The sequence below is a fragment of the Stegodyphus dumicola genome, chromosome 3 (genome assembly GCF_044657685.1).
Source record: "Stegodyphus dumicola isolate Sdum_Otavi_A_Nest chromosome 3, ASM4465768v1".
In the NCBI taxonomy this organism is placed as follows: Eukaryota; Metazoa; Arthropoda; class Arachnida; order Araneae; family Eresidae; genus Stegodyphus; species Stegodyphus dumicola.
Genome location: NC_140770.1, coordinates 37,253,360 through 37,280,024, shown reverse-complemented (window position 1 = coordinate 37,280,024; position 26,665 = coordinate 37,253,360). Strand labels below are relative to the sequence as shown.

The 26,665-nt window shown below is 30.0% G+C and overlaps 1 protein-coding gene across 4 annotated transcripts in view; it reads right to left on the bottom strand.

The window, feature by feature from the left end:
• LOC118193361 (uncharacterized) overlaps positions 1–26,665 on the bottom strand; it is a 281,309-nt gene that overhangs the window by 16,169 nt on the left and 238,475 nt on the right. For all 4 annotated transcript variants that reach the window (XM_085812767.1, XM_085812763.1, XM_085812764.1 and 1 more), the window contains 11 exons: positions 21,899–24,829; positions 17,822–17,917; positions 17,568–17,684; positions 14,074–14,193; positions 13,773–13,895; positions 12,425–12,656; positions 10,014–10,174; positions 8,217–8,394; positions 5,097–5,383; positions 3,068–3,213; positions 108–2,358 (listed from right to left, as the gene is read on the bottom strand). In XM_085812767.1, coding sequence (XP_085668893.1) covers positions 108–2,358; positions 3,068–3,213; positions 5,097–5,383; positions 8,217–8,394; positions 10,014–10,174; positions 12,425–12,656; positions 13,773–13,895; positions 14,074–14,193; positions 17,568–17,684; positions 17,822–17,917; positions 21,899–24,829 — 6,642 coding nt within the window. The remainder of the gene's footprint in view (positions 1–107; positions 2,359–3,067; positions 3,214–5,096; positions 5,384–8,216; positions 8,395–10,013; positions 10,175–12,424; positions 12,657–13,772; positions 13,896–14,073; positions 14,194–17,567; positions 17,685–17,821; positions 17,918–21,898; positions 24,830–26,665) is intronic.

The following is a 26,665-nucleotide window of genomic DNA, read 5'->3' as shown; positions in this document are numbered from 1 at the left end:
TATGGCATATTACAAAAATAATATATTTAGCACTTGTTTAATATAAATTACTTGAACATAACTTTTTATTACATAGAGGGGAAAAGTCTAGCAAATTTAATACTTACCTGTGTCATATGCTGTAAATTTTTTTTCCTCTAGAATTTGCAACTTCTCAGATATTAAATGATCATTAAATATTTGTGTATTACTACCAGATGCTGTCTCATCATCCTTTGTGATGTCAGATGTCACAACAGGAATTTCAGTTGTAATAAAAGTTGGATCTTCAGAATATGGTTCAGTGGTATTTACATCTTGTGTTGTATCAAATACAGCTGTTGTCCCATCTTTCGAATCTATCTTTATACTGGTATCCATCTTTATACTGGTTGTTATCAAACTGCTTGTTGTCACATCCATAGTATCTTGACCAGATATATTAACAGATGTATCTTGAACTGCTGTCATAACTTGGGTTGTTTCTAAATCACTAGGTATTTTTGTGGTGAATAATGGCATATTGGAGGTATTAGAAATATTTTCATGTGGCAGCTCAAAACTTTCATTCTTGGATAAATGTGTTGCCTCTGAATCATAAGGAATATCAGTGGTTGATAATGGCTCATAAAATACATAAGATGTACTGCTATTAGGTTGTTCAAGATTTTGTCTTGTTGTTGAATGTGTTATTTCTGAATTTAGAAGATCATCAGTTGTGAATGTTGAATCATGCATGATATCCATGTTACTTGTATGAGGGTTTTCCTCAGTATAACTGCTACTTGTTAAATGTGTTGTCTCTGAATTATGAGAAATCTCAGTTGTGGTTACAGATTCATACAAAATATCATAAGCATCAGTATTAGGTCGTTCTGTAAGATTATAGCTTTCCGTCAAATGCGTCGTCTCTGTAAGATGCAACTTTTCATGATTTCTGCTTTCAGGTAAGAGTGTCGCGTCTGAATTATAGGAAATATTAGTAGCTGCTATAGGCTCAAAAATATCAGAAACATTGATAAATGGCTGTTCTTTAAAACTTCCATCACTTGAAAAAATTGTTGTGTTTGAATCATAAGGAACACCAACAGTAGGTATCGGCTCATAAAAAATATTAGAAGCATTAATAAATGGCTGTTCTTCAAGGTTTCTACTTCTAGGTACATATTCTTTGGAAATATTAGATAAATTTACATTTTTAGATGCTTTTTCAGCTTCCAGTTTAATTCCATCTATATCACTAAAAAGAGCAAAAGTCATGTCAGTATCAGGTTCTCCTGTTAATTCAAATTCAAACTTTTCTCTATGTTTAGGTTCTGTTTTCATTTCTAAAGTTGTGGCTTTTAAATCAGGATTAACAAAGTCTTCTTTATATGAACTTGTGGTAGATTCTATTTTTAAATTTTCATTAAAAGTAGCAGTAACCATACTTGTGGTTAAAATTGTACCTTCCTTTGGCAGAGTAAATGTTTCTGTTGTCATTGTGTTAGTTTTTACCTCATCAGTATCAGAAGTAATAATAGCACCTGGGGAAGTTTTCTCATTACTATCAACAGAAGTAAGATTTGAAGATTCAGTGGTGAAAACAGATAATCCATCATGAGTAGTTAATGGATTAGGTGTACTTGTGATTTCTTCAAGGACACTGCTTGTATCATTATCATACAAACTAGTTCCATTTTCAAATATAGATATTTCAGTTGCATTTGCTTCAGAATCTGCAAAAGTTTCATTCAGGAAAGACATCATTAAAGAATCATGTGTTTTATCAGTTACAGAATTATTGCTTAATATTTCATCTTCAGAAAACATTGGTCTAGTTGTAGAATTTTCCACACCAAATTCTAATATATCAGTATTTACAGCAGTTGTTGTATCATATGTTACATCATCAGCACTAGTACTGTAATTTGCTGTAATTTCAAAAGCTGCTGTGATATTTTCTTCACTCCTAAATTCTTCAGTGAATTCAGTTGTTGCATCCTGTAGATTTTCAGATAACTTTTCTGTAATAACAGTGCTATCAGAGATAGAAGTAGTTGTTTCAATAGTTGTGCCAGTCATTTCTAATGTTGTCGAAGTTGTTTCCAATGTTGTAGTTTCTAGCATCTCAGTCGTTGAAGTTAATGGTGTTGTTATTTCAGGAACTATAGGACTTGGTGTTGTAGGTGGAATAATTACATACATGCTGCTATTATATGGAGTTTCATACTGTTTTTGACCAATAACCTGGTCAACAAATTTCCTCATAGAAAACAGGTTGCTAAATACTGCTGGATGCTTACTGTAAACATCACAGAATCTCTGATACGTTAGTGTGCCAGCCAAAAACCACTTATTTATACCAGTCAGACACATCAAGGGTGTGCCTTCATCATTCTGAAATGTGAAAGAAATAGCAAAATATTAATTAAGTAGCAGAATAATTTATAATATGATTACAGAAATACAGTTAAGTCAATTCCCCTCAATTCTAAAAATTTGACCACCTCTAAATTCGGCTGTCTAGTGCCTCCCTTAAATTTTCTCTCTCTCTCTCTCTCTCTATATATATATATAAATAAATTGTTTCTCAGTGCTTCTCTAAATTCTAAAAATTTTTCTGCCCTACATTCCAATATCTAGTGCAGCTGCACCATTTGTATTGGCTCTGTTAATATACTATCTAAAATTCTAAAGCAGGGAAATGAATATTGCAAATAAGGTTGGGAAGGAAGCATTTTGAAAAAACATTCAAAATTAACAATATTTTTCAAGGAAAACTGAATAATTAAATACTAATTTGCCAATAAAATTTTAGCTTCATTCAGTTCAGAAATAATAATAATAATAGAACCAGTAGAGAACAGAAAGGTAAATATAATTAATATGCTAATGGTATGGTTACAATGGCTAATAATTTATTACAACTTATTTATATATTGAGAAATAGATATTTCATTTAGAAACCAATAATAAACTTCTCACTAAGCTTATTATGCATAATTTAGAGATAATATTTAAATTATTATGCATAATTTATATATATATTATATTATTTAAAGTGACATATAAATAAATATTTGCTTTTCAAAAAAGCATTGCTTACATCACAGATTGTATGTCCTTCACTGCTTTGTGTGCAAAGCCCTCTCTGATTGATCTGATTGTTGTAATGATCAATACCATTGCAGAGATTTCTGTCGATGATTTGTAAAGCCAAGCTGTTGATTGTTAGTTCTGGTGGGGGTAATGCTAAAAAGAAGAAATAAGTATTTTGCAGTTTGCATACATGAAAATTTAATGTTTTCTTTAGGCTTAAATATTTTTCAAATGAAAAATTTAATTTAGATCCATGTCAAATTTATAATGACAGAACAAATAACAACTTTTAAATTTGAGGTTAATAGGCAATTGATTAAGAAATGCAATTTCTTTCAGAAATCAACCTATGTAGAGGAATTCTAATAAAAAAATTAATTCTGTGCTAATGTAATATATTCAAAGAAGATACAAATATAACCATTGCGATCAGCTTAAGAAAGACATCCAAATGTATTGTAATTCATTCTCTGAAGTTATTTTTAACCAGGGTGTGAATTATAATCTGAATAAAAAACAGAGAATAAATGCAGTAAAAGCTCGGCTATCCTGCATTCAACTAACTGGAATGCTTAAGTAATTGTAAGATTTTCAAATTTAAAAACTTTAAAAAAATTTTTTAAACTTTAAAATTAAGCAATAACATCATTATTAAACACAACTATGATACTAATAGAGCTATGAAATTTTAAAACATTAAAATAGCATGTAAGCATACAGATGTTTTAAAATTTTTAACCTCCTCATCCTTTTTTTGCTTTTTAAAACATCATGCATTTGCATTTGCAGATTTTTTATGTAATACTTAGTTCAACTTAATATTACATATCTTTTTGTATATTTGAACTTTTATTGTCAGGTATAGAGTTACAGAATATCCTTTAAAAAAGTTCAAAGTAATATTCATTACATATGACTAGCACAACAGCTTTTGTTTTAGTAAGGAATCAGATATATTAGGTATGATGGATAGCAATACTGAGACACATCTGAAGTGAGATGTTTATAACCTAGTTTTTCCATTTTTCACATTATTACTATGTTTGCTACTGTAGCATTATCATGTACACAATCTAGAAAATTCTAAGAAGTAATATTTTACCAATTCGAATATATGTAGCTATTCCTTGTGATGAAAACTGTTAATTTTCCTGTGGCATAATTTCCTTACGTCAATTTTGATGAAAACGTTTTTATTCCATATGTCAATTTTGATGAAAATTGACACAGGGAAATAAACCTTTTACATATCGCAGTGCTTTTAAATGTGATGGGAAAAAAATTTAAAATTAATATGTATGTAATCATGTGGATATATTTAGCAATGTATTACTTACAAGTTTAAAGCAAAAGAAAATATGAATGTTTACTTACAAAACTTCTGATAAGTTCTTATAAAATTCTTTACAGTCCAATGTAATAAATTAAAACAGATCAAAATTAATCAGAAAAATTAAGCTGAAAAATTGATAGGGGGGATTTCATTCAGAGTTAAGAATAAAGTTTGCTGTAAAGTTTCATTAAGAGACGACAAAACTGTTGCACTAGCTATTTTAGGAATTTATCATCAAAACTTTCTTCAGAGTATATTTTTTTTTCTGCTGAAAAAGAAATGCTAAGATGATTATTTCTAGTGTAATTAATGAGCAATTATTCTAGAACTATATTCTTAAACTACATGATCTAAATTCAAATAAATAAAAAAACAGAAGATTTGGAGACTTTTTGGGGAGATTGGAATATTTGATGAAAAATCAGGAAGTCTTCCGGTTTCATTAGGAGGGCTGAAAGCTCTGCTTTTTTTATTCCGACAATTCCTACAAATAGAATAGCTAGAATAGCTTTTCTTATGCATAAAAAATGCGAAATCAGTAAGCTTACTTGATGACTATATAAACATAAAATAAATATTTGTAATCAATTACAGTTGTATTATGATTTAAATATTTTAGAAAATTTGTAAGCTATAAACCTTACATTAATAAAATTCACCTACTTGTAACTAAATAAATAATTTAAACTTTGAATTTATTTACCTCTGGGCCTTTGAGTTCCAAGAACACCAGAGAAACATGTTATTCCAGGAGGGACCTGTTCTTCTGGCAGACATATAGCTCCAATTTTGTCACCAACAAAGACAAGTGCATGTTTCAATCTAATTAGAGCCACATCATAATCTCTTATAGTAAGAGAACGGAATTTAGAAGAGTGGGGGTGAGAAATTATCCTAAGAACTTCATGTTTTTCAGCAGCTGAATCAGCATCAACATTTTTACCAATGTTTGTCCTGACATACCAGTCTGATCCATTATAAGGCTCTTTTCTAAAATAAAAGCAAATGTTTTAAATCAAATTTATCTTTTCCTTCATTTTTGTCTCAATGTAATGCAAAATTTTATTTAGTATTAAACAGTAAAGCAATTGGACCTTTAACCCAAAAAATATTACCGATCAAAGACATAGTTAGGATTTTACTTTGAGATGACTAATGTATTCAGACATGCACATTCTTTTAATTTATTATTATTAGAAATTCCGTGAATAAAATTAAGAGTTTTTATTGTTTCAATTTTGAATATCATATACTGATCCGTTAATTAATAATAATAAATAAAAAAACTACAAAAACGCATACGTAACATTTAAACAAATAATTAAAAAATGTATTAGATTTTCAAAACCATGCCTAAATAATATTCATTTAGCACTTTTCAGTCAATGTACATTTAAAAACTATAATTTTCCATTGCTTAAAATTCTATACATTAAAATTCATCTCATACTTTAGGTGCTTGTACGATATGAAATCGTCCAGAAAAATAATAATTTAGTTCATATTACAGTGAGATGAAACTGATTAGCATTATAACAGAAAGCACTTTAAAAAAATATGCTTGATTATATTTTTGTCACTAAGTGGATCATAAGCAATTTAGAATTATATTATACCTGTAAGTTTTAATGTATATAATAGAAAAGAAGACATACAAACTTATTAGCATTAAATTTGACTATAAAAGCGCTTTAATAGTTTTAATTGAAACATTTATATTGAGATATTTTCTACATTTTACTTAAAACTGAAAAAGAACAAAAATGCATTATTTCTATGAAATTATTCATTTTGATATGGATAAAATTATAAGAAGACAAAATATAATAAGAAAAACAAAATAATAATAAATACAAATTTTTAATGCTACTTATATTCTATGAAAAATTATGCAGATTAATAACCAAATGCAGAAATTTTTCTCCACTGAAAAAGATTTTTAAATCTTATATAGCTCAACAAATGAACAAGTTCATTTCATGCAACAATTCAATGAATCAAATTAAAAAAAAAATATAGTTTAACAATTGCATAGTTTTCTTCCATTTATATTTCCCCCTTCTTGCTAATTGAAATCCTATTCACACACTTTTCTCATTGTAATATCACATTTACTCATGCATTTCTTCCTTTTTTCTACTAACTGTATCGCTTGAAAACTGAGACAGGAAAAATACACAGTGCACACGATTTCTGAAAAAATTACTTAAATGATAAGCATACCACAATTAAACACATTTATATAAAGATACACTAATTTTATTATGCTACGTATTTTAAAGGACTTGTCAATTTCAATAGTATTAATTTCAATAATTCAATTTCAATTTCTTTTTATTTATACAAAATACTTTCTGATTTGTACATATGTATTACATTCTTACCATAAATCAAAAGTTTCTAAATCATATTCTGAAAAAACTAGGGGAAAAATACACTGACAGGAAAATTAAATGAGTAAATACAGTAATATCACTATAAAAATTAATAACCATCTATGCCACATTTTATGAGCATAGATGTTAGTGAGTTAGATGATGTTAGAGTGATGATGAGTTAGCGAGCATAGATGAGTTAGTGAGCATAGATGTTAGAGTGATGATGAGTTAGTGAGCATAGATGAGTTAGTGAGCAAAAATGTTAGAGGAGTGATTAAAAAATAACTTGATTAAATGTTTTTCTGTATTGCCATTAACTTGCAATGAAAAATAAAACTGGTATTTGAATCGTTCTTCAAGGTTAATATTTCGAAACTGCATAACACTCAATTCAGCAGTAAGCTTTATTTAAAGATGCACATGTTTTAGTTTTCTGGAATAATGAGAAGCATTCATTTGAAACAGCATAAGAATATGAAATTTTACATGAAAATTGATAAACCATTCACAGAAAGCTTATAATAATTATTGTTTATGGAATATTCTTATTTCCAATTGGTTCAGGTGATTAAAGATGAAAGAGAAGAAAATGATGGCAAACAATAAATACATAATAATAATATGTTCCTTTACATCTAAGATGGACATTAATATAAGAAAATCAATAAAATTGTGGAAAAAAATCAGACAACGTTCTAACATTCATTTAACTAGCAAGCATTGACAAAGCTATTGTTTGATAAATTTTGATATGAGAAAAGTGTGTTTGGAAATGATGCTGAAAATCCAAATGTCTGAAAAAGGAAGGGATGTTGAATGAACACTAACATAGACCCTCTTCCAAATACTGGAAATGATCTAAACATTTTATAAAAAAGCTATAAACTAATACGAACTACAGTATTATTTAATATTACTTGAAATAAGTGAGGAAAACTAGTTAAGTTAGTTTTTAAAAAAAGTTTTCACAGTTCTTCAGATGAATGGAAAGGAAAATGACTTAAAATGTAGAAGAGCTTATGGATTATTCACAATGAAATGCACTTGCCCATAAATGCCCTGTCCAATAAGTTGTTTTAGCAAAACACCAGAGATCATAGTCTTAGAATATTCACCTTTCTTCACTGTACTAACTACATGTGACTTGGATATCATAAAAAAATTTCTGGAAAATGATCTTCAAAACTGCTTCCAGTAGTGGAGATTGTTATGAAATTTTGTAGAGATAAGGCAGGAATATATTGAATAGAATAATATTTCCATTATATAATTTTGTAAAAAAGGGGTATTGAAAACAATCAGTCTGGTTATTTTTTAGACACACCTTGTATAGTGCAACGTTTGAAGCATTAATACATACTATTTAAATAAATGCCATCATATTTATCAAGTTTATAACTGCAGATAAAATATTCATCACTGGTTAATGTAGTTTGCATTAATACCTTATAGAATTTAAACATTCTGCAGAAGTTATAAGCCATATAGGTGTCAAAATTTCAGAAAGGCATCCTTTGTTGGATTGGAATGTTGAAGTATACCCAATAAATGGCCATTGTGTTGATGATGAACCAAGAACCTCTCTCTTCCTGCGATGTAGAAGCCCAGGATATTCACCACATGCTGCAAGAAAATACATAAATTCCATATACTGAAAACAAAAGAATAATTTATAATACACAATTCTATGATTTTTGAATGTACAGAGAGGCAACAAGCTTTTTCCAAATGAAAAAATACTGATCAAATAATATATTGCTTTTTTTTTTTTTTTTTCCCTAAGAAGCAGTAATATCTTTCTAGACAGTAAAAGACTGACATCAGCTAATATTTAAAAATGATTAACATAAATAGTCAGTCCTTCTAAAGCATAAAAGAGTTAGCAATTGCAAACTTATTTACAAATTTCACTTAAATTTTTTTATAATTGCCATATATCATCATTGATTTTCTTTATAATACTCTACAAATATCTCTTCAATTACTCATAAAAATATTCTAATTTACATCTATCATAAGCTATGAATATGCATAAACTAAATGCAATGCAGCTTAAGTGCTTCATAATACAGAAGTCTCATAGCCTCAGTTGATCTCTAAAGAATAAAAAAGTTTTGCATTCTAGGACTTTCAAAACAAAACTTGCTTTTTTGAATATTTTAAATATAGAAAGCAAAAAGATCAGCAGGCTTCTCTTTAAGGGGGAGAATCAAAATTTCTAATAAAATAACTGGTTGACAGTTTTATGTTCCATATGTCTAAAATATACTAAATATTTATTTAGATATAAATTTTGCAGAAAAAATAAACTAGGGGAGCTAAGGGCTAGTTGAAACAATTTTTGAAAACCATGCTTATATTTTTTAATATATTTATGTTTTCTTGATTATAACTGCTGTTAATTATACAACAGCTATCACTTCATCATATTCTTACAACAAACAGTTGCCAATTTTGTTCATTTTAGAAAAAAAAAAAAAAAAATTCAAAACCATTCACTTGTTACAATTTGCCCCAGACTTGCAGCAAATTGCAACAGACCTGAGGCAAATAGTATCAAAAGAAATGACCATATTTAATAAGACATTCAGGGATTTATTACTTGATATGGTGACACTGAATGATAACAAATGGTTTATAGTAAAACCAAAATAAAACTATTAAACCAATCAACATAAATCAGTCTTTATTCAAATTTCAGTCAACATAAGCAAATGATAGATTGTATCTTCTCGCACAAGTGTATCAGTTAGGATAGCATATTTAGTTTTACATTGACCTCTGTTAGACTGTTTCCGAGGTGAAGCCCTAAAGACAGGTCTAATCTTTGAGGTTAAAAAAAAGATTTTTATAAGGAAGCTACATAAAAAAGTAATTTGCATATTAATATTTAAAGAAGAAATTATAACTACATGAATCAAAATCTTAGATCAAGTTGTAACATAATACAACTTGCCCCATCGTATGGTTTTGAACACTTCTGTTGATTTATAAAAAATATTGCATTAGTAAAGCAATTAAAGCAGGATTTTAAATCTTAACATATAGACAAAATGATAACAGTTTTCAGTTATCTTTATGGTGAATACAAATTTTATCTATCACAAAAATTTATATTTCAGTGACCATAGTTTTCACTGCACAAATTCATGAATTAAAATATTTTCTTTAAATAACCTCTCGTAATTTCAAAAGAAAAAAGTGCTAGCCATTTCCTGTAAAAAAAATAAACAAACACTCACAAAATTTCTGGCATTCCACTGTTGCTGCTAAACTACTAGCACAAATTTCAATAGAAGACACTCGCTCTGTCCACATTGAAGATTCTGTTAAATTTTCTCTTCTCATTCCCATCCATGTACCATTGAAAGAAACATGAACTTTTTCTGCTTTTAAGGCATGACTGAAAAGCATACAGGTAAAAAAATAATATATATATATATATTGATTCAAACAGACAGATGAATTCACTTATTACGCTAATAAAAAGAAAGAAGTATTTGTAAGATATTTCAAAAATCATATAATTGTTATAAATGCATTATCTAACATCCTAAAAAAAATTATTAACATTTGCATTCTAAATGCCTCTCTTTTATTTAATTAAAACTTGTGATGCAAAATGTATATTTCAAACATTTTAATAGATTACATATATTTCAGAATCTCAATTAATATATCTCAGAATGAGCAGCTTTATGTAAAAAATCATACATTAATTAGCAAACAATAATATTTTCATCTTCATATAGTAATTTATACTAATTTATCTCTTACACATCTCATACATACCATAAAATTATTTTTATTTCTTATAATACACTTGCAAATACATGATTAAATGGCACAGAAGTTAAAAATAACTTAGAAAGCATAATGTCATATTTGATGAAAATTTAAAAGTATTGAAATTTGTAATGCATTTTTGAATTTCTTAGTTTGCCACCCAGTCAGTGTAGTGGATTGTGATTCTGACTGCCGTAGCGATGGGCCTGGGTTTGAATCCTAAAGAAGGCGTGGTTGTGACTGTCCATCCGCTCATAGGAGGCAACAGTGGCCACGAGTAGGTTTTTCCATAAATAAATGGCTGCCACTTCTGGCTACTTGTAGTGATGCAAGGCTATTAAATAAAGCGCCCAGCCATTAAAAAAAAAAAAAAAAAAAAAAAAAAAAAAAAACTTCCTAGCTTAAGCAGTAACTAGTAGAATACTTTTTATTCTAGCAAGAAAATGTACATAAACATGAAAGCTGAAAGATTTGTATTTTTAAAATGAATTTTGCCAAATGGTAGCACTTTGGTTTGAGAGCAAAAATTACTGTCTGCTGCTTTAGAACAAACATATCATCCCAACACACAAACCCCATGTCTAAGAACTCAGATTGCAGCAATGATCAGCAACTGAATCAACTAAACTTTAATGAGCATTCATTTACAGTTTAGTCTGTTGAGAGTTTATTATTTTGAATTAATTTATTACTTTTATTTGAATTAATTAGTTTGGCATTTTCATTTGTTTAGATCATTTAAACGTTTTTCCTGATTTTAATATACTGTAGATCTGTTAGAACATTTTCAACTGTAGCTGTAGATAACTCACAGATTGAAAGTTTTTGGTGACCTTTTCTTTTAGTTTTGTATTTTTGATTTTACTGTTTGATTAGGATGCTGATTATTCCCAAGAACTAAATAATTGACCCAGAGTCTGAACATTTTCTTATAGTTTGTGAGTAATTGATATTAAATATTGTATGTTCTGTGATATAATATTAAACTTTTACGCATGGCTACTTGTGACATCATCTGCTAACACTAAAATATTTATGATGAATTAAATATGCTGCTAATAACTTAGCCAGAAATAATGACTGGATAGGAAACACAAGCTTAAATCACAGAAAAGTAGAATGTGGATATAAAATTTATATTAAGATAAAATTCAGCTTTAGTCTACATTAGCTTTACAGAAAAGTACTAGGTATTTTCACTAAGATAAGCATAAGAATCCTCTTCTTCAAAGAACAAAAATATTCTGACCTCTTCAAAACCCATAGACTGCTTTTATAAAACCCAAAGCTGTTTAAACATATGAAGCAGATCTGAAAATTACACATTTAAAATAATTTCTATATTTTACTTATTATAGTTTTATTTTGTGTCATCTCTTATTTTTTTTCCTCAAAGACAAGTGCTTTCCTTCACTCAGTCTGACTAATAAAATTAATATGACTGAATTTTGGCAAAACTGAAGCAAAAGAATTGTGCATAAAAGTTTAATGTCATTAGAATACTGTGCAACTGTTGTAAAACATTATCAAAAATATTGTTTCTCAAAAGGCATGCTGTCATGTCACATGTTAAAGTACTATGAGACTGTATTACTGAGCTTTAAGTAAAACCGAAATTATTACAATCAGAAAATTAGAACAAATATAAAAAGTTTACACCAAACAGAACGTGTGATAAATATAATGTACTGCAAGCTAATGAAGGATATGAAAATCTGTGCTCTAGGAGGTTATTCACTTGCAAAATATTTCTAGCTTACTGGAAAAATAAACATATCAGTTTCTTTATTTCCTGAGAATAATGCAAAATACATTTTTATATAATACCAGAAATGCTTTCTACAGATTGGCTAAAATTATTGCATACCCGAAACCCAGCTCCTGACAAAGATAATGACCATCATCAAGAGTCCAATCTTCACCACAAAGCATGGCCCACTTGTTATGATACGGTTCAAATGTTATCACAACATTCTGAGTGTCCACATTTACACATCCCATTTCATCATCAGCGTCACGGCAATCTTGACGGCCATCACAACGAAGAGAACTTTGAAGACATGTCCCGTCATTACACTGGAATTCATTGCTAAGACAAGCTAAAAATGAAGGGGAAAATTACACTCTTTTTAATCATAATTAATTTAATGTAAGAGATTATATCAAATGAAAGAAATATTTTATATGAGTTCTTTTCATGAAGTGTATAGTAATAACGTAATGTGACATAATATTGGTAATTTATAAATTGATAACTTATAAAAAGTTGCATGTTTGGTCTAGTAACTCAATCACTCCCATAGCTATAGGATCACAACTAACAAAGTAGATAAGACCACTAAACATATGTAATTTGATCTGACATCACTCCAATAATCAGCTACCCTTAGGTACTCCTCACGAAAGCATCTCTTCCTTTAAATAGCTATTTTATGCTTTGCCTTAATCTTTTAAACAAACAACTAACCAACTCCAAGTGAAAAATTTAAAATATTACTTATCTGTTTGATGTGCTTAAAAGAGAATGTTTTATATTTCAGTGCGGAGGTACAAAAATAGATTCTAAATTCCACAAAATTTAAAAATGCAAATTTCAAATGATTAACTCTTCTTGCCATAACAAATCAACGAATATGAGAAGGGAATTCTAAACAAAAGCTTCAAAAAAAGGACAACTTTTTACTGATACAAAATAGAAAAATTTATTTTGCTTCATTAATGTTCTTATAGCCATAATATATTTTATACCCATCACTTGCTTGCTGATAAAAAGGTCCTCATTTGCAGATTGAAGAAATTGATGAAAGAATTATGAGAAGAAAAGCATGGCCAATTATGAGAGTTAATTAGTTAATTAGATTCAGAAGTTATGACCACTAGTCAATTTAAATATAATTGTTTATAGTATTGTGTTTATGTCACCTTTTTCATCATGTAATATAACAAGTCTTGATAAAAATTCTTCCCAGATGACAGGTGATTGATACTAATGCCGATAATGGGTGAGAGGGATATAGAAAATATCCTATGATTTCAGAGTAAACAGAAATTTTAGAGCTACCTACAAATCCATAAGAGTTTCATGTGAAAAGTAAGTTTTCATAAACTTTTGTTAATGATATTCGAAACTAGTATGAATTTAGAGCATTGTGTTTGTTGATGATATGAAGGTATATGATACAAATGCAAAGGGAAAATGTATAAAATTTACTTACTGCAATTCCCTTCATCTTCTCCATCCTTGCAATCATATTCTCCATCACACTTTAAAGACCAAGGTATACACAGACCATCATTACAAAAGAACTTCCCTCCAGATTCACAGGTTGTTCTTTCAACTGCACATTTATAAGTTTGATAAAATATTAAATATTGGTAACATTCAATATTTCCATATTTTTATAGAATTTTAATAATAAGTAGGTTGTATAAACAATTCTACTGGTTCATACTGATGCTCATTCTAATTTAACAAAGAACATTTTATCATAATATGAAATGAAATATACTACATACCACAACCAACTTCATCACTTCTGTCTTTGCAATTGTACTTCCAGTCACAAATGTGGCCAGGTTTAATGCATTTGCTCCCATCCAGACACATTACTTCATGTTTAGCACATTCTGCTGGAGCTATAATTAAAACAAATATGATTAACATCTGTAATTAAAAAAATAGTTTCTTTTTGTAACAAGAAATGTAAGAACTATCTAAAAAAGGTATGCATATTTTAATCATTATTTAAATACTTTGTAATGCAAAACTTAGTTCAGAAAAAGAAGAAAAATGACTTTTTATTTTTCATTTGTGTAACCGTGTGGAAACAGCTTCTTAAGGAACAAATAAAAACTGGTTGCCTTTAGTAACCAAACTTTGAAGTTATTTGAAGGTCAGTGAAATTTGTGAAATTATGTATGGCTATTTCTTTAATTATTTTTGTAGCAATATGCAATGACCCAAATATCTGATTGAACAGTAGATATTACAATATTCATTTAACATATAAGTATTATAGATACTGCTCAGAAATCTCATCAGAATAAGGCCTATTTTTTGGCAAATTTATTATTATTCTTGAAAATATTAGTACGGACAAAGAACTTTGAACACTACACTATACAATTAAGGAAATGCAAAATATGATATTGGTGATGCTGCATGTGTGCACCACATAATTATCAGATCTAGTAGTAGTTTCTTAAGCTGCATCAATATATTTCCTATGAATGCTATAATTTTTGGTAATAGTTTTGAATAAATTATTAAAATACCTTACATATTTTGCTATTGTTCTGTTACCAGGACTGGATCCAGAAATGTATATATGTATGCCGGTATGGATGGATGTATGTGTTCATGTATGCATGTATATATGTAAGCACAAATGTATGTGTGTTTATACATATACACATATATGCACATACTTACACACATGCATACATTGTTACATTTTTGAATCCGGTCCTGATAACAGAACAATACCCATATTTCTTATATTCAATATGTCTAAATGGATTTTGTAACAATATGCTATAATATTTTTAGTGATGAGGAATATATTTTAATGAAAATGAATAAAATATTAATAGAAATAAGACATTGTACAAGAATTTAATCCTTAGGGGAGTCTGTAACCCCTACAGGATGCGTCCCCAGGTGATGCATAGGGGAGTGCCTCCAGTGGTTGTTACTGGGTGGTAGAAAAGAAATGAAATATCTTTCGCGGACCAACAGGCAGAAATCCAACTTTATATTCTGCATTAAAAAATATCCATGTTGCCTGGCTGTAGGAAGTAAAACTTAACTCCAAACTGAAAAATTAAAGGGTATACTGTAATTATGAAAGACAAACTCACGAGTACTGGAGGAGGAATTGCTTTCTTGATAAAAACTCTAGAATACTGAAGTCCTCCTAACCTCAAACTCCTAAGCACTGAGGTTCAACTAATAAATACCCTTCTCAGAAGCATGCTATTACTCTGGTGAATGCCTGATAATCCATGAACAGATATTGATCTCCTTCAAAATCTCGCTACTACCACATCTGAGAATAAACAGCCATTCTGTATATTCCTTCTCTAATATTCATTTTTTGCAAAAGGTTCTCATTAGCTGTGTGCAAAGCATGGAAATTTGGTTAAAAGAGCTTAAAGCTTACTATAAATCTCGCTACTACCACATCTGAGACCAAAATTATTCTGGGAGACCTCAGTGCTAACAGCCATTCTGTATATTCTTTCTCTAATATTCACACTAGCTGTATGCTTAAAGAGCTTAAAGCTTACTATAACTCATAAAAAACCTAATTATTGGATTTTTTCTACTGATAGGAAAAACAGAAAATCTTTTCATCCAATTATAAATTTATGTGGCTCTGAGATCAAACAGGTTTCACATCGCAAGTACCTAGACCTAACTCAAGATGCAGAATTGAGATTTTTCACAGCACCTTAAATAAATTTCTAACAAAGCTTTGAAAAGGCTTAATATTCTAAAAAGATTATGTGATGTATCTTGGGGATCAAGACCAAAGACTCTTCTTATCACATATATTTCGCTTGTTAGGACCACTCTTGAACATCGACCCTAGCACCCATATCAACCCTAGCTTCATCTTCTGTAAAGAAGATTGACAGTGTTCAATAGAGGGCTTCCAAAATCATCACTGGAGCTGTTTCATCCACAAACAACATTAAAGCAAAAACTGAGTGAGGCCTAACCTCCTTAGAAAATAGAATAAAATCAGCCACCATCAAATTCAAAAAGAAAATTCAAAACAAAAGTCAAGCTTTGTGGACCGCCTCATCTCCAACAAAACATTCAAAGCATGGAGTGGAAAAAATAGGCTGAAAAGGTCCTCCACCTAACAATGGATAATGAGATAAGGAGAAAAATTGGCTTAGAGTATGAAGCTATTGATATAATTAAAGAACTTCTACTTTCCATCCGTCCCTCTCCATAGGCAATTATCAATTTAAATCTTTTACAACCTTGAACCAAAAAAGAATCAGCTGCACTACTTAAAGAGAAAGGCATCCATACCATAAATGAGTTTACAAACTCAGCTCATAACACAGCTATTGCCTACATAGATGGTTCTCTTGACTTCGACCTCAATAAAGGACTTAAAATTTCTGTTGGAGAAATTGTTTCAAATTATACCTCCAAACTGGTAGCTATCAAGAGTGCTTTAGATATTTTTTACTTCTGGGCAGTTCAGAATTCCAGTGGCATCATAATTTTCTCTGATTCTAAATCTGAGCTCTAGGCAATCCAGAGCACAACTCTCATCTTGCCAAGGACATTGTTGTGCTCATAAACATAATAACAGCTGTTCCAAAAGCCTGCACCCTACAACGGATTCTAGTGTATGTCAATATTTCTGCCAATGAGCAAGCCGACTACCTCGACCAGCCCAAAACTCATCTCCCAACAAGTTAAGAAAAATTCCATTCCTGAGCTAAACTGCAACTGAATAATTTCATCTACCATAGTCAAAGAGATAAAACACTTTACAGGAATGAAAATATCCCCTTATGGTCAGTGAAGTTATAATTGCTGCCCTCAGTGTCTTCCCCAGTGCATAACTTTCTCCAGCACACATATTTAACTGTCCTGCCATACTGGCCAGGCTCTTGAGACTTGATTTTGTCCACCCAGAGTGCAATTTCCTATATTCTTTCGAGTATCACTGGTGTTGCTAGGGCTGTTTTAGATACTTTTGGTCCTATTTGACCTTTCTGCACTAACTTTTGGACAAGAGAACATCAACAACAAGAATTTGTTGTTGAAATGAAACATAAGTATCTAAAACTGTGAAATTTTTTTCAACTGATGCTTAATTATATAATTTCTGTTTTTTTTTTTTTTTTTTTTTTTTTGTGCAATAATTTTATAACAGCTTGGATCTTCTTCAGTTCTCATTTAGAGCCACTTCATGCCATTCTGAGTCATAAAATGAATAAATGGAAGATATTAGGAAAAAAAATATTAGAATTTTACTTACTACAATCATCTTCATCTGTTCCATCTTCACAGTCCCATATGCCATCACAACGAGCTTCACTCATAATGCACATACTGGAGTTTACACATTTGAAATTGCTTTGGCATGAATCCTGGCCTACACAATGAAAAACACGAATAAAAAATAAATTGTGTAATTTAAAACATGAATTAAAAAATTTCCGTTTTTTGAATTCTTCGATTATAAAATATTAAATGATATCATACTATTTTTAAAAAATGTCATTCACTTACATTTAAATTCATCTTGACCGTCTGGACAGTCTTCTATACCATCACACAAGAATGTATTATTTATACAAACATTTAAAGGTCCACACAGAAACTGATCTAAAAGTATTAAAAAATATAATTATGAAAAATCTGAAAAACAAGATATTGAATTAATTCATAATAACTAAATAAATACGGAGTACTAAGCTAAAAAAAATTTTGACTCTAAATCTATAGTTCTTTTTACCTTTGCTTACTCTTGAAAATATATTAAGAATGCTAACTAATACCGAATTTTAAACACTGTAGAAGTCATTTAATAAATTTTATCATTTATTTCTATCTAATTTAGGTTTAGATCTAAAACTTTTATTTTATTATTTAAAAATTTTTGCTGCATAAATATTTAATATTTTCTCTCTGTTTTAAAAGAAGTATTACTTAATTTAAGAAATATGCTATTTTAGGTAGCTTTTAATTCTATAACATCGGCCTAATATTAAGAGTATGCATAAGCATTTTCCTCCATAGGCCTTTTTATTGTGATTATCTAATATTACATTATTTAGATTAAATTTACAGAAATTGCTCTTAATGAACAGTAAAGAAAATCTTCCAATTTTAATTAAATACAACATAGTTTTAACTCAAATTACAACATAATAATTACTCGGTATTCTAGTCAAATTAATCTTTAACTAATAAATGCAATTAAATACTATCACTGTTTCTATGACACAAATTTCTATTACATAGTGTGTTTTTTAAATGGCTGTTTTGTTGTACACACTAATAGGTGGCATGCATGCCGCAACAAGTACTTGCGCCATGTCCCCCATTCCTTGGAAATATCTGTATTCATTTGCAGCTGTGTAGGTAACCTGTACAGTCTGTTCTGTGTCTTAAATGTTCAAGATTATCGAATCATCCACCACATGTGAGGTACGGTTAGTGATAAGTTTTTTGTCAGCAAGAAAGTTTTGAAGTTTACAGAGCTACTGTTCAAAGGCAAAGTGCATAAGTGGGTCAGAGACTTATAAGCTGGCCACGACAACGTCCATGATGAGTCCCGCTTCGGTCACCTATCTGTGATCACAGACGATATGGTAGCTTCAGTTAAAATGAAAATTCCTGAGAACAGACACTTCACCATAAGTCTTTCTGACACTTCAGTGCTTCAGTTACAGATTCTTCAGTGCTTCAGTTACAATTTAAGAAACTGTGCTCCCACTGGGTTTCTAAACTCCTAACGAAGGACCACAAAAACAAAAGATTTGAGTTTTCGTTGAATTTTTTGACTCTGTATAACAAAGAAGATGACGTCATGTTGAGTGGGATCGTAACAGGAGACAAAACGTGGATTTCACATGTCACACCTGAATGGAAATGACAGAGTATGGAGTGGAGACACATACACTCACCTGTAAGGATCAATGCCAAACAGACTCTGTCCTAGTGAAAGATCATGGTGTCCATGTTTTTGGATAAGCAAGGTGTTTTGCTGGTTGACTTCATGCAATGAAGAACTACCATAAATGCGGTAGCCTACTGCCAAACCCTATGAAAGCTACACAGAGTGATACACACACACACACACACACACACACACACACACAAAAAAAAAAAAAAAAAAAATGCATGGCATGCTGACAGAGGGAATTTTGCTACTTCATGACAATGCAAGGCCTCATGCTGCAGCTCAGAGCCCAAGCTTTATTGGACTCTTTTGGCTGGGAAGTTTTGGAACACCCTCCTGTATAGCCCAGACCTTGCTCCGAGTGATTTATCATCTTGGTGGCAACCACTACAACAATGATGAAGACATGAAAATGGCTGTGACTCCCTGGTTATTGGAGCAGGAGGCAAGTTTCTATGATGAGGGTATATAAAATCTAGTTCTAAAATATGATAAGTGTTTAAACAAACTTGGCAACTATTTTGAAAAATAGAGAAAAGTGTGTAGAATCTGAAAATAAATTTGGTTTTGAAAATTTTCTTTCATTTGTTTTTTATTTTCAAATGGCCCTCACATAAAAAAAATATCCCTGGTATGACCACATATCAGCAACATACCCATCACACATAATGCAAAGAATGTAAATTACGTAAAAGTTACTGGATGAGAAATTCACTGCCAGTTTCATATAGTAGTCATCATGTCAGATCCACTGTTCCTATAATTCCTTTTCATGAGCTATATGCACTTATTGATACATTCATATCTAAAAATGAAATTGTGATTTGATATCTCTTAATAAATAATGATACTGATAAAGAGGAAAATGAAAAAGATATATCCTATATTTTGATTTCATGAAAATGATAAGCCCATCGAAAGTTGGAAATTTGCTCAGCATATGAATTTAGAAATAAAAAATCACGCAATTAAAAAAATAAATATGCAAAAATGAAGTTTTATACTTATTAATGAAAGATATTTTCATTTATTTTGTAACCTATAATTCCTTTTCATGAGCTATATGCACTTATTGATACATTCATATCTAAAAATGAAATTGTGATTTGATATCTCTTAATAAATAATGATACTGATAAAGAGGAAAATGAAAAAGATATATCCTATATTTTGATTTCATGAAAATGATAAGCCCATCGAAAGTTGGAAATTTGCTCAGCATATGAATTTAGAAATAAAAAATCACGCAATTAAAAAAATAAATATGCAAAAATGAAGTTTTATACTTATTAATGAAAGATATTTTCATTTATTTTGTAAATACCTCACAAGTTCATGCATTTGAAAAAATGTATTAATAAGTCAAGGAATAGAAGAAAATTTTATATAAACACTAACTAAAATCATAATCAAAATTTTTAGGCTGAAAAATAGATTTCCAATGTAACAATCATAAATTCTCACAAATTACAATGAGTAATTAAATATTATGACATAAGTAGACTAAAAGTGCTGAAAAATAAATTCATGGTTTTTTAATTGTAAGGTTTATTTTAATTTTATAAAAGCTATTTTTAATTTTGAAATCTTTCCTTTAAATTCTTGTTTCTTACTTATAACTCTCTACCAGAATGAGTTTTTAGAAGCCTGTTGCATAAAAATGAGGTAGAAGTTTGTAAGGAAGGTTCAGTTCACTTCAGTAGAACAGTTTAAGAGTCCTTAGAAGCACATGTTTGCTGTCGAGCTACTTAAGCCAACTATGCTCGACTGCATTGTACATGCCTGATGATAATTGGCAGCTAGTTTTATTAAGGGCTATCTACATTAGGTAATTGTGTTTACCTTCAGCTAAGTCAGTTTAGTTTAGTAATAGATTAGTTTTTTATTTCCTTATCTTGTTTTAAACCCCAAGTGAAGGCTTTTCTCTAAGCCTGAAAAGGGGTCAACTGTTATTATTTGAGTGAATAAAAGGGTATTTTAACCCTTCTCTGGACCCTGTCATTACATATTTGAACTCAGTGATAAGTCACTACACAGTTGAATAGGTTCCTCCACGTTCAGCAAAGACAAAGAAGTTAGGAACATTATATAATAACAGATACATGAATAGATGAAGATAAGTGTCAGCTTTTAGCATTAGCTCATTATTTACTCCCTCAGAGAATAATGTATTATTAGGGTATGATGACACTGAAAGATTTGACATGTAACTTGCAGGGTAAATGAAACAGCCTGTAAATATGCAAAGGCCAAAAAACAATGTTTCAGATGAGGAGAAATAACACGAAAGTGTCTTGTATGAAGTGTAAAATGGAAATAAGGGAAGTGAAACACAGGAATTTTTTTTTAAAAATAAGATTATCTTTAAGAAGGTGTGAAGCAGAAGATTTCTGAGTTGGGTCATACATATAATTCACGTCGTGTGCTTATATGTGCTTGTATGTATTTATATGTGGTTACTTGCACTAGCAGTAGTAGTAATTATAAAGCGCAACAAATGGAGTGCAAGAGTTTGACTATTTCATGTCATCTGAAGCCGATTTTAATCTATGAAGAAAATTTTAATTCAGAAATAAATTTCAGATTCCCCACCTAATAAATGCGAAATTATCATTAATAAATAAAATAGTCTTTTGAGAAAAATAATCAACAGTTAATAATATTTATTTTAATTTCCTTACCTTCTCTACAAACAAGACCAACAGCAGCATCTGTTGTGGTTCCATTCAAAGCATCCTCATATGTCTCTGCTGTAAAGTTGCTGCTATCATCAAGGAAAGTTGAATTTTCTTCAGCAAATACTAAATTAATAGGTGTCACAGTTAAGGCATCCAAGTAATCATCATCTGTTGCATTTTTTATGTCAGTTGAGTTAGAATCAAAATATGCTTCTTCAGTAGTGACAATGGTATCATTTTCAAATGATGTATAATTTAATGTTGAAATTTCTTCACTATTTTTTGGTAGTTCTGTTGTATAACTTTCATTGAAACTCACAGTAGATATATTGACCTGCTCAGAAGTTTCAGTTTCTATAGTCACATTCATGTCTTGTATAAGTTCTGTGTCATTTGGAGGATTATTGGTGGTCACTGTATAAGAAATGGTAGAATATTCAGCATTATTATCAGTACTTAAAATTGAATCATCTAATTTACTTGTGATTTCAAAGAAAACTGTTGTGGCTTTAGTCTGAGGTTCAAAAATAGTAGAAATTGAGTCAGTATTTGTTGTTGATATATCCCTGTCTGTCATCATAGTAGTAACTGAATATTGTGTGTTATCAGAATTTGCCCTTTCAGATGAAATTACTGTAGTTACCTCAGATGTCACATCAAGTGTTACAGCTTCACCTAAAAGTTCAGTTTCAGTAGCTTCAGTGACAGGTATGTCCAATGTTGTGACATTATTTTCAGAAAATACTGACATTTCACTTTGAGTTTTATCTGCACTCTCAGTAAAACTTGTAGGTGTGGTAGAAGTTTCAGGAAATACATTAGTAGTTAATAAATATTTAGGATTTACTTCTAACTCTTTTGTGCTATTTGCACTTCCATTAAATCTATTTTGATTAGATGTACTATCAGGAAAGAAAGATTCTGTAACAGGAAAATTCGATTCAACTTCTGTAAAATTTTCTAAAATAAATTCACTTGTAGCATTAATCTCCTCAAACATTTTGGCGATATCACTTAATGTAGAAGTAGCATCTAATATAGAAGAAGCAGGGGTGTTTGTGGCCAAATTATCATCACTTTTTACACTTATGGCATTATAAACAACTTCTTTATTTTCAGTAATAGCAGTATCTGTATTAGTTGAAATATTTTCAATGGTAAAAAAATTCAAAGTTGTATCAGATGAATTTGGTTCTTCAAAAGCATTTGCTGATGTTGTTTCAGAAGTTGCATTTATTGCTGCGTCTGTATTGGGTGATGTATGTTTATGAAAAGCTGTTCCTGATTCTGAAGATTCAGTTACCGGTGGTTCAGTAGAATAAAAAAAAGTTGAAGAATTTATAGAAAGATTATCAGAAAGTGTAGTTAATTCAATAGATGAGTTAAATAAAGTGAAATCTGTATTAATATATCCATGATCTGAAGTTAATGTAAAATTTTCAATAAAAGATGTGAAATTATCAAAAGACCTTACTTCAGGAGTTTTGTTTGAATAAGAAGGTACGAAAGTTTGGCTTTTTATTGTAGTAATATTTTCATCTGTGTCAGAACTTCCAGCAGTGCTAAAAAATGAAGGAACTGTGGTAACAATATTTTCTTCAGCATCAGATTTTATTGTGGTAAAATTATTTATGGGTTCAGAAACTACTGTTGTAAAATTATCTTCTACACCAGAAACTACTGTTGTAATATTTTCATCCAGAAAAGACACTGTACTATACTCCTCTATACCAGAAATTGCTGTCGCAAATTTTTCACTTGCATCAAATGTTGTGGTACCTGATTTTTCTGTATTAACAATATCCGGAATAGGAGTAGTAAAATATAGGCTTAAAGGTTTAATTGTTTCCTCAGTAGAAATGCCAGAATAGTTTATATCTTTCAAAGGATTTAAAGTAGAATGATTTTGCTTAAAGTTTTCAGTTCCATCATTGTCTGTAGAAATAGCAGAAGTTACTGTACTATCTGATGACAACACTGTTGTTACATAAAAATTATCTTCATTCCCATTTATTATATATTTATTTGTTGGTAAAGTAGATGTTTGTTCAGTTGCAGAGTCTTGACTATTTACAGTAGTGCTAGAAGTTTGATGACCTCTGGAACTATAATCTGTGATATAATCAGTATTTTCTTTAAGGGTATAAATTTCGGTTGTTGGTCCAGTGATATGAAATCCTATTGACATGGTACCAAATTCATCTTCAGAAGCAGATGATGTTACTCTTTCCATGGTTGAGGTTGCAACTTCTTCTGTAGTTACCTTCGGAGTTTTCTTGTTAGTTGTACTTTCTGGAAAGGTGACAGCTGTAGTTTGTTCTGCTACCAATTTCGGGCTATCTTCAACTACAGTAGTTGAAAATTCATCTTGCTTATTATTTTCTTCTTCTTTCCCTAGCTGATCCAGAATTTCTGTATTCGTCATTACTGTTGTTCCAGGTGTAGTTAATTCTTTAGGTGTTTCAGTATATTCAGTTGTGAGGAACATTGGAGTTATTAATTCTTCAGAAATTCCAGTATCTTTGACAGAAGGAAATGAAGTAGCTTGAGTTGTCAATGGTATAAATTTACTAAAAGCCCCTTCATGCGATGTTTCTCTGTTAACATTAGTGGTTTTTAAAGGTTCTAAAGTAGTAAACATTTTATTATATGTAGTTTCAACAGAAGTATCTAAAGAAGTAGTAGATATTTCTGTTGTAGTATATTCTAATGGTTTTTCTGTATGTACGTCTGTGAAATTAGTCATTGTAAAAGGATTATCATTCTTTACTGTGGTAGGGACTTCTTCAGTAGTAAGAACATCCTGGACTGATGAAACAGCAGTTATTCCTAAATTAGATGGTTCAGATTCTGTTCTCATTTTGTTTGTCAATGTGGATGTAATAGCTGCAGGTGAAAATGTCGAAGTTCTTTCAGTACTTGTAACAGGAATAACTAAAAAAAAAATCAAGAAATATAGTTAACAGTATATAAGAAAAATATTCATAAATATTAATTTTCAATAATGGTAAACTAAAAAGTCTTTATTTCACACAATGCATTTGAAGGCAAAAATTAAGTACACTTATAATTTTAAACCAGGGTTTCCCAATAGAATTGGTATGGGCTACCCTTGGGAGGGGGGGGAGGGTCGAAGCAATTTTATAAGGTTTTGATAACTGAATATGCACCAGCAATTGATCTGCACATTCAAGATCCCAGTGATTATAAAGAAATGGATTAATACAATTTATAATTCCATAATGATATAAAACTTTATCATACAAATACATGAAGTCTTATTCAATGGGTACACTAACTTTTGGAATTTAAAAATCATTCAAGAGAAATACTCCAAAATTATAATTGTTAACAGATCAATATTCTTGATTTTCCCCTCTTCTTAGCCAGCAAAATGAACCTTTATTCAAATAATATAGTAAATAACCTACTATGAAAAACACAAAACACATTGAGTATTTCTAAATGAGGTAATTTAATAACTAAGTTAAGTAGCTTTATGATAAATATTCAGATAGTTGCATGAATACATTAAGTGCAGCCAACACATTAATTAAAACTGAACGCTTGGGCAATAAGAATCTGCAATTTTGTCTCTGAAAATTTTACATTTTTAAAATTAAAAGTAATAAGAATATAAAAAATAACAAAACATCAGTCTAATAAACAATTTTTTTCAAAACTTTTGTTCACATTTTTAGTCTAACCATTATCTTTATATACACTCAATTATTCGTAATATAATTTTGTTGTATACTATGTATAATGAAAAGTGTAAAGGGGTAGATGAAGTAAAGTACTCTGTTAGAAGGGGTCAAATGCAAGATAAAGTTGGGAATCCCTGTTTTAAACAATAATAATAGTAAAAGAAGTAATTTATCTAAAAGAACTTAATAATAATTTATAAATTATTTATAAATAAAATAATTTTTCAATTATTTTAAAATTATAAATAAAAAATTCACATGCAACATTTAAACAATATCTACAATAAAACACAAAACCAATTTCCTAAATAAGAATTTTGAACATTAAATATAATCAAAAAGATACTACATACATAGGCCAAAAGATAACATTTAATGCTATTTGAATTTAGAATAAATGATTTATTATTCACATAAACCCAAAACTGGCGCCAGAGCTCATATGGCTGTGCCGGGTAGCAGAATTTAGGGAAGACAAAACTTTTAGAATTTAAGTAGAATTTAAGCAACAAAATTAAGAGATGACAAAATTTTTAGAATTTAGGGAAAGCAGTGGGAACCATAATTTAAGGGTGGCAAAAAATTTAACTTAGAGAGGCATTTGGTAGCAGAACTAAGGAACTGCATCAAACAGTAAGATATCTAGCACCAGCCCTCAATAAGCCTAAAGGATATGTGAGAATTTATTTATTCAGGGTTGAGATAAGCCTTAAGCATGTACAAGAAATAGACATAAGTATAATAAATAACTAAAATAATGCAATTCAGGCTTAACTGTCTCCGTGCACTATAGAAGCATACAAAATTTAACAGAACAACTTGTCTTTCATCCCAAATCTCATGGTAGTTGATAATCTCAGCTGCTGAACTGTTTGCAGATGAATCTATTGAACTATTAAAAGTGAAAAGTTGTCTCCCGATCAAATTTACAACACTGATGAAACTGGTCTTTTCTGGCAATATATATGGCAAGCTCTCCAGAAAAGGCTCCAATTGGTGTCAAATATTCCAAAGCGAGACTAACAATTTTAACATGCACAAATGCAAAATTTCAGCATGCTGC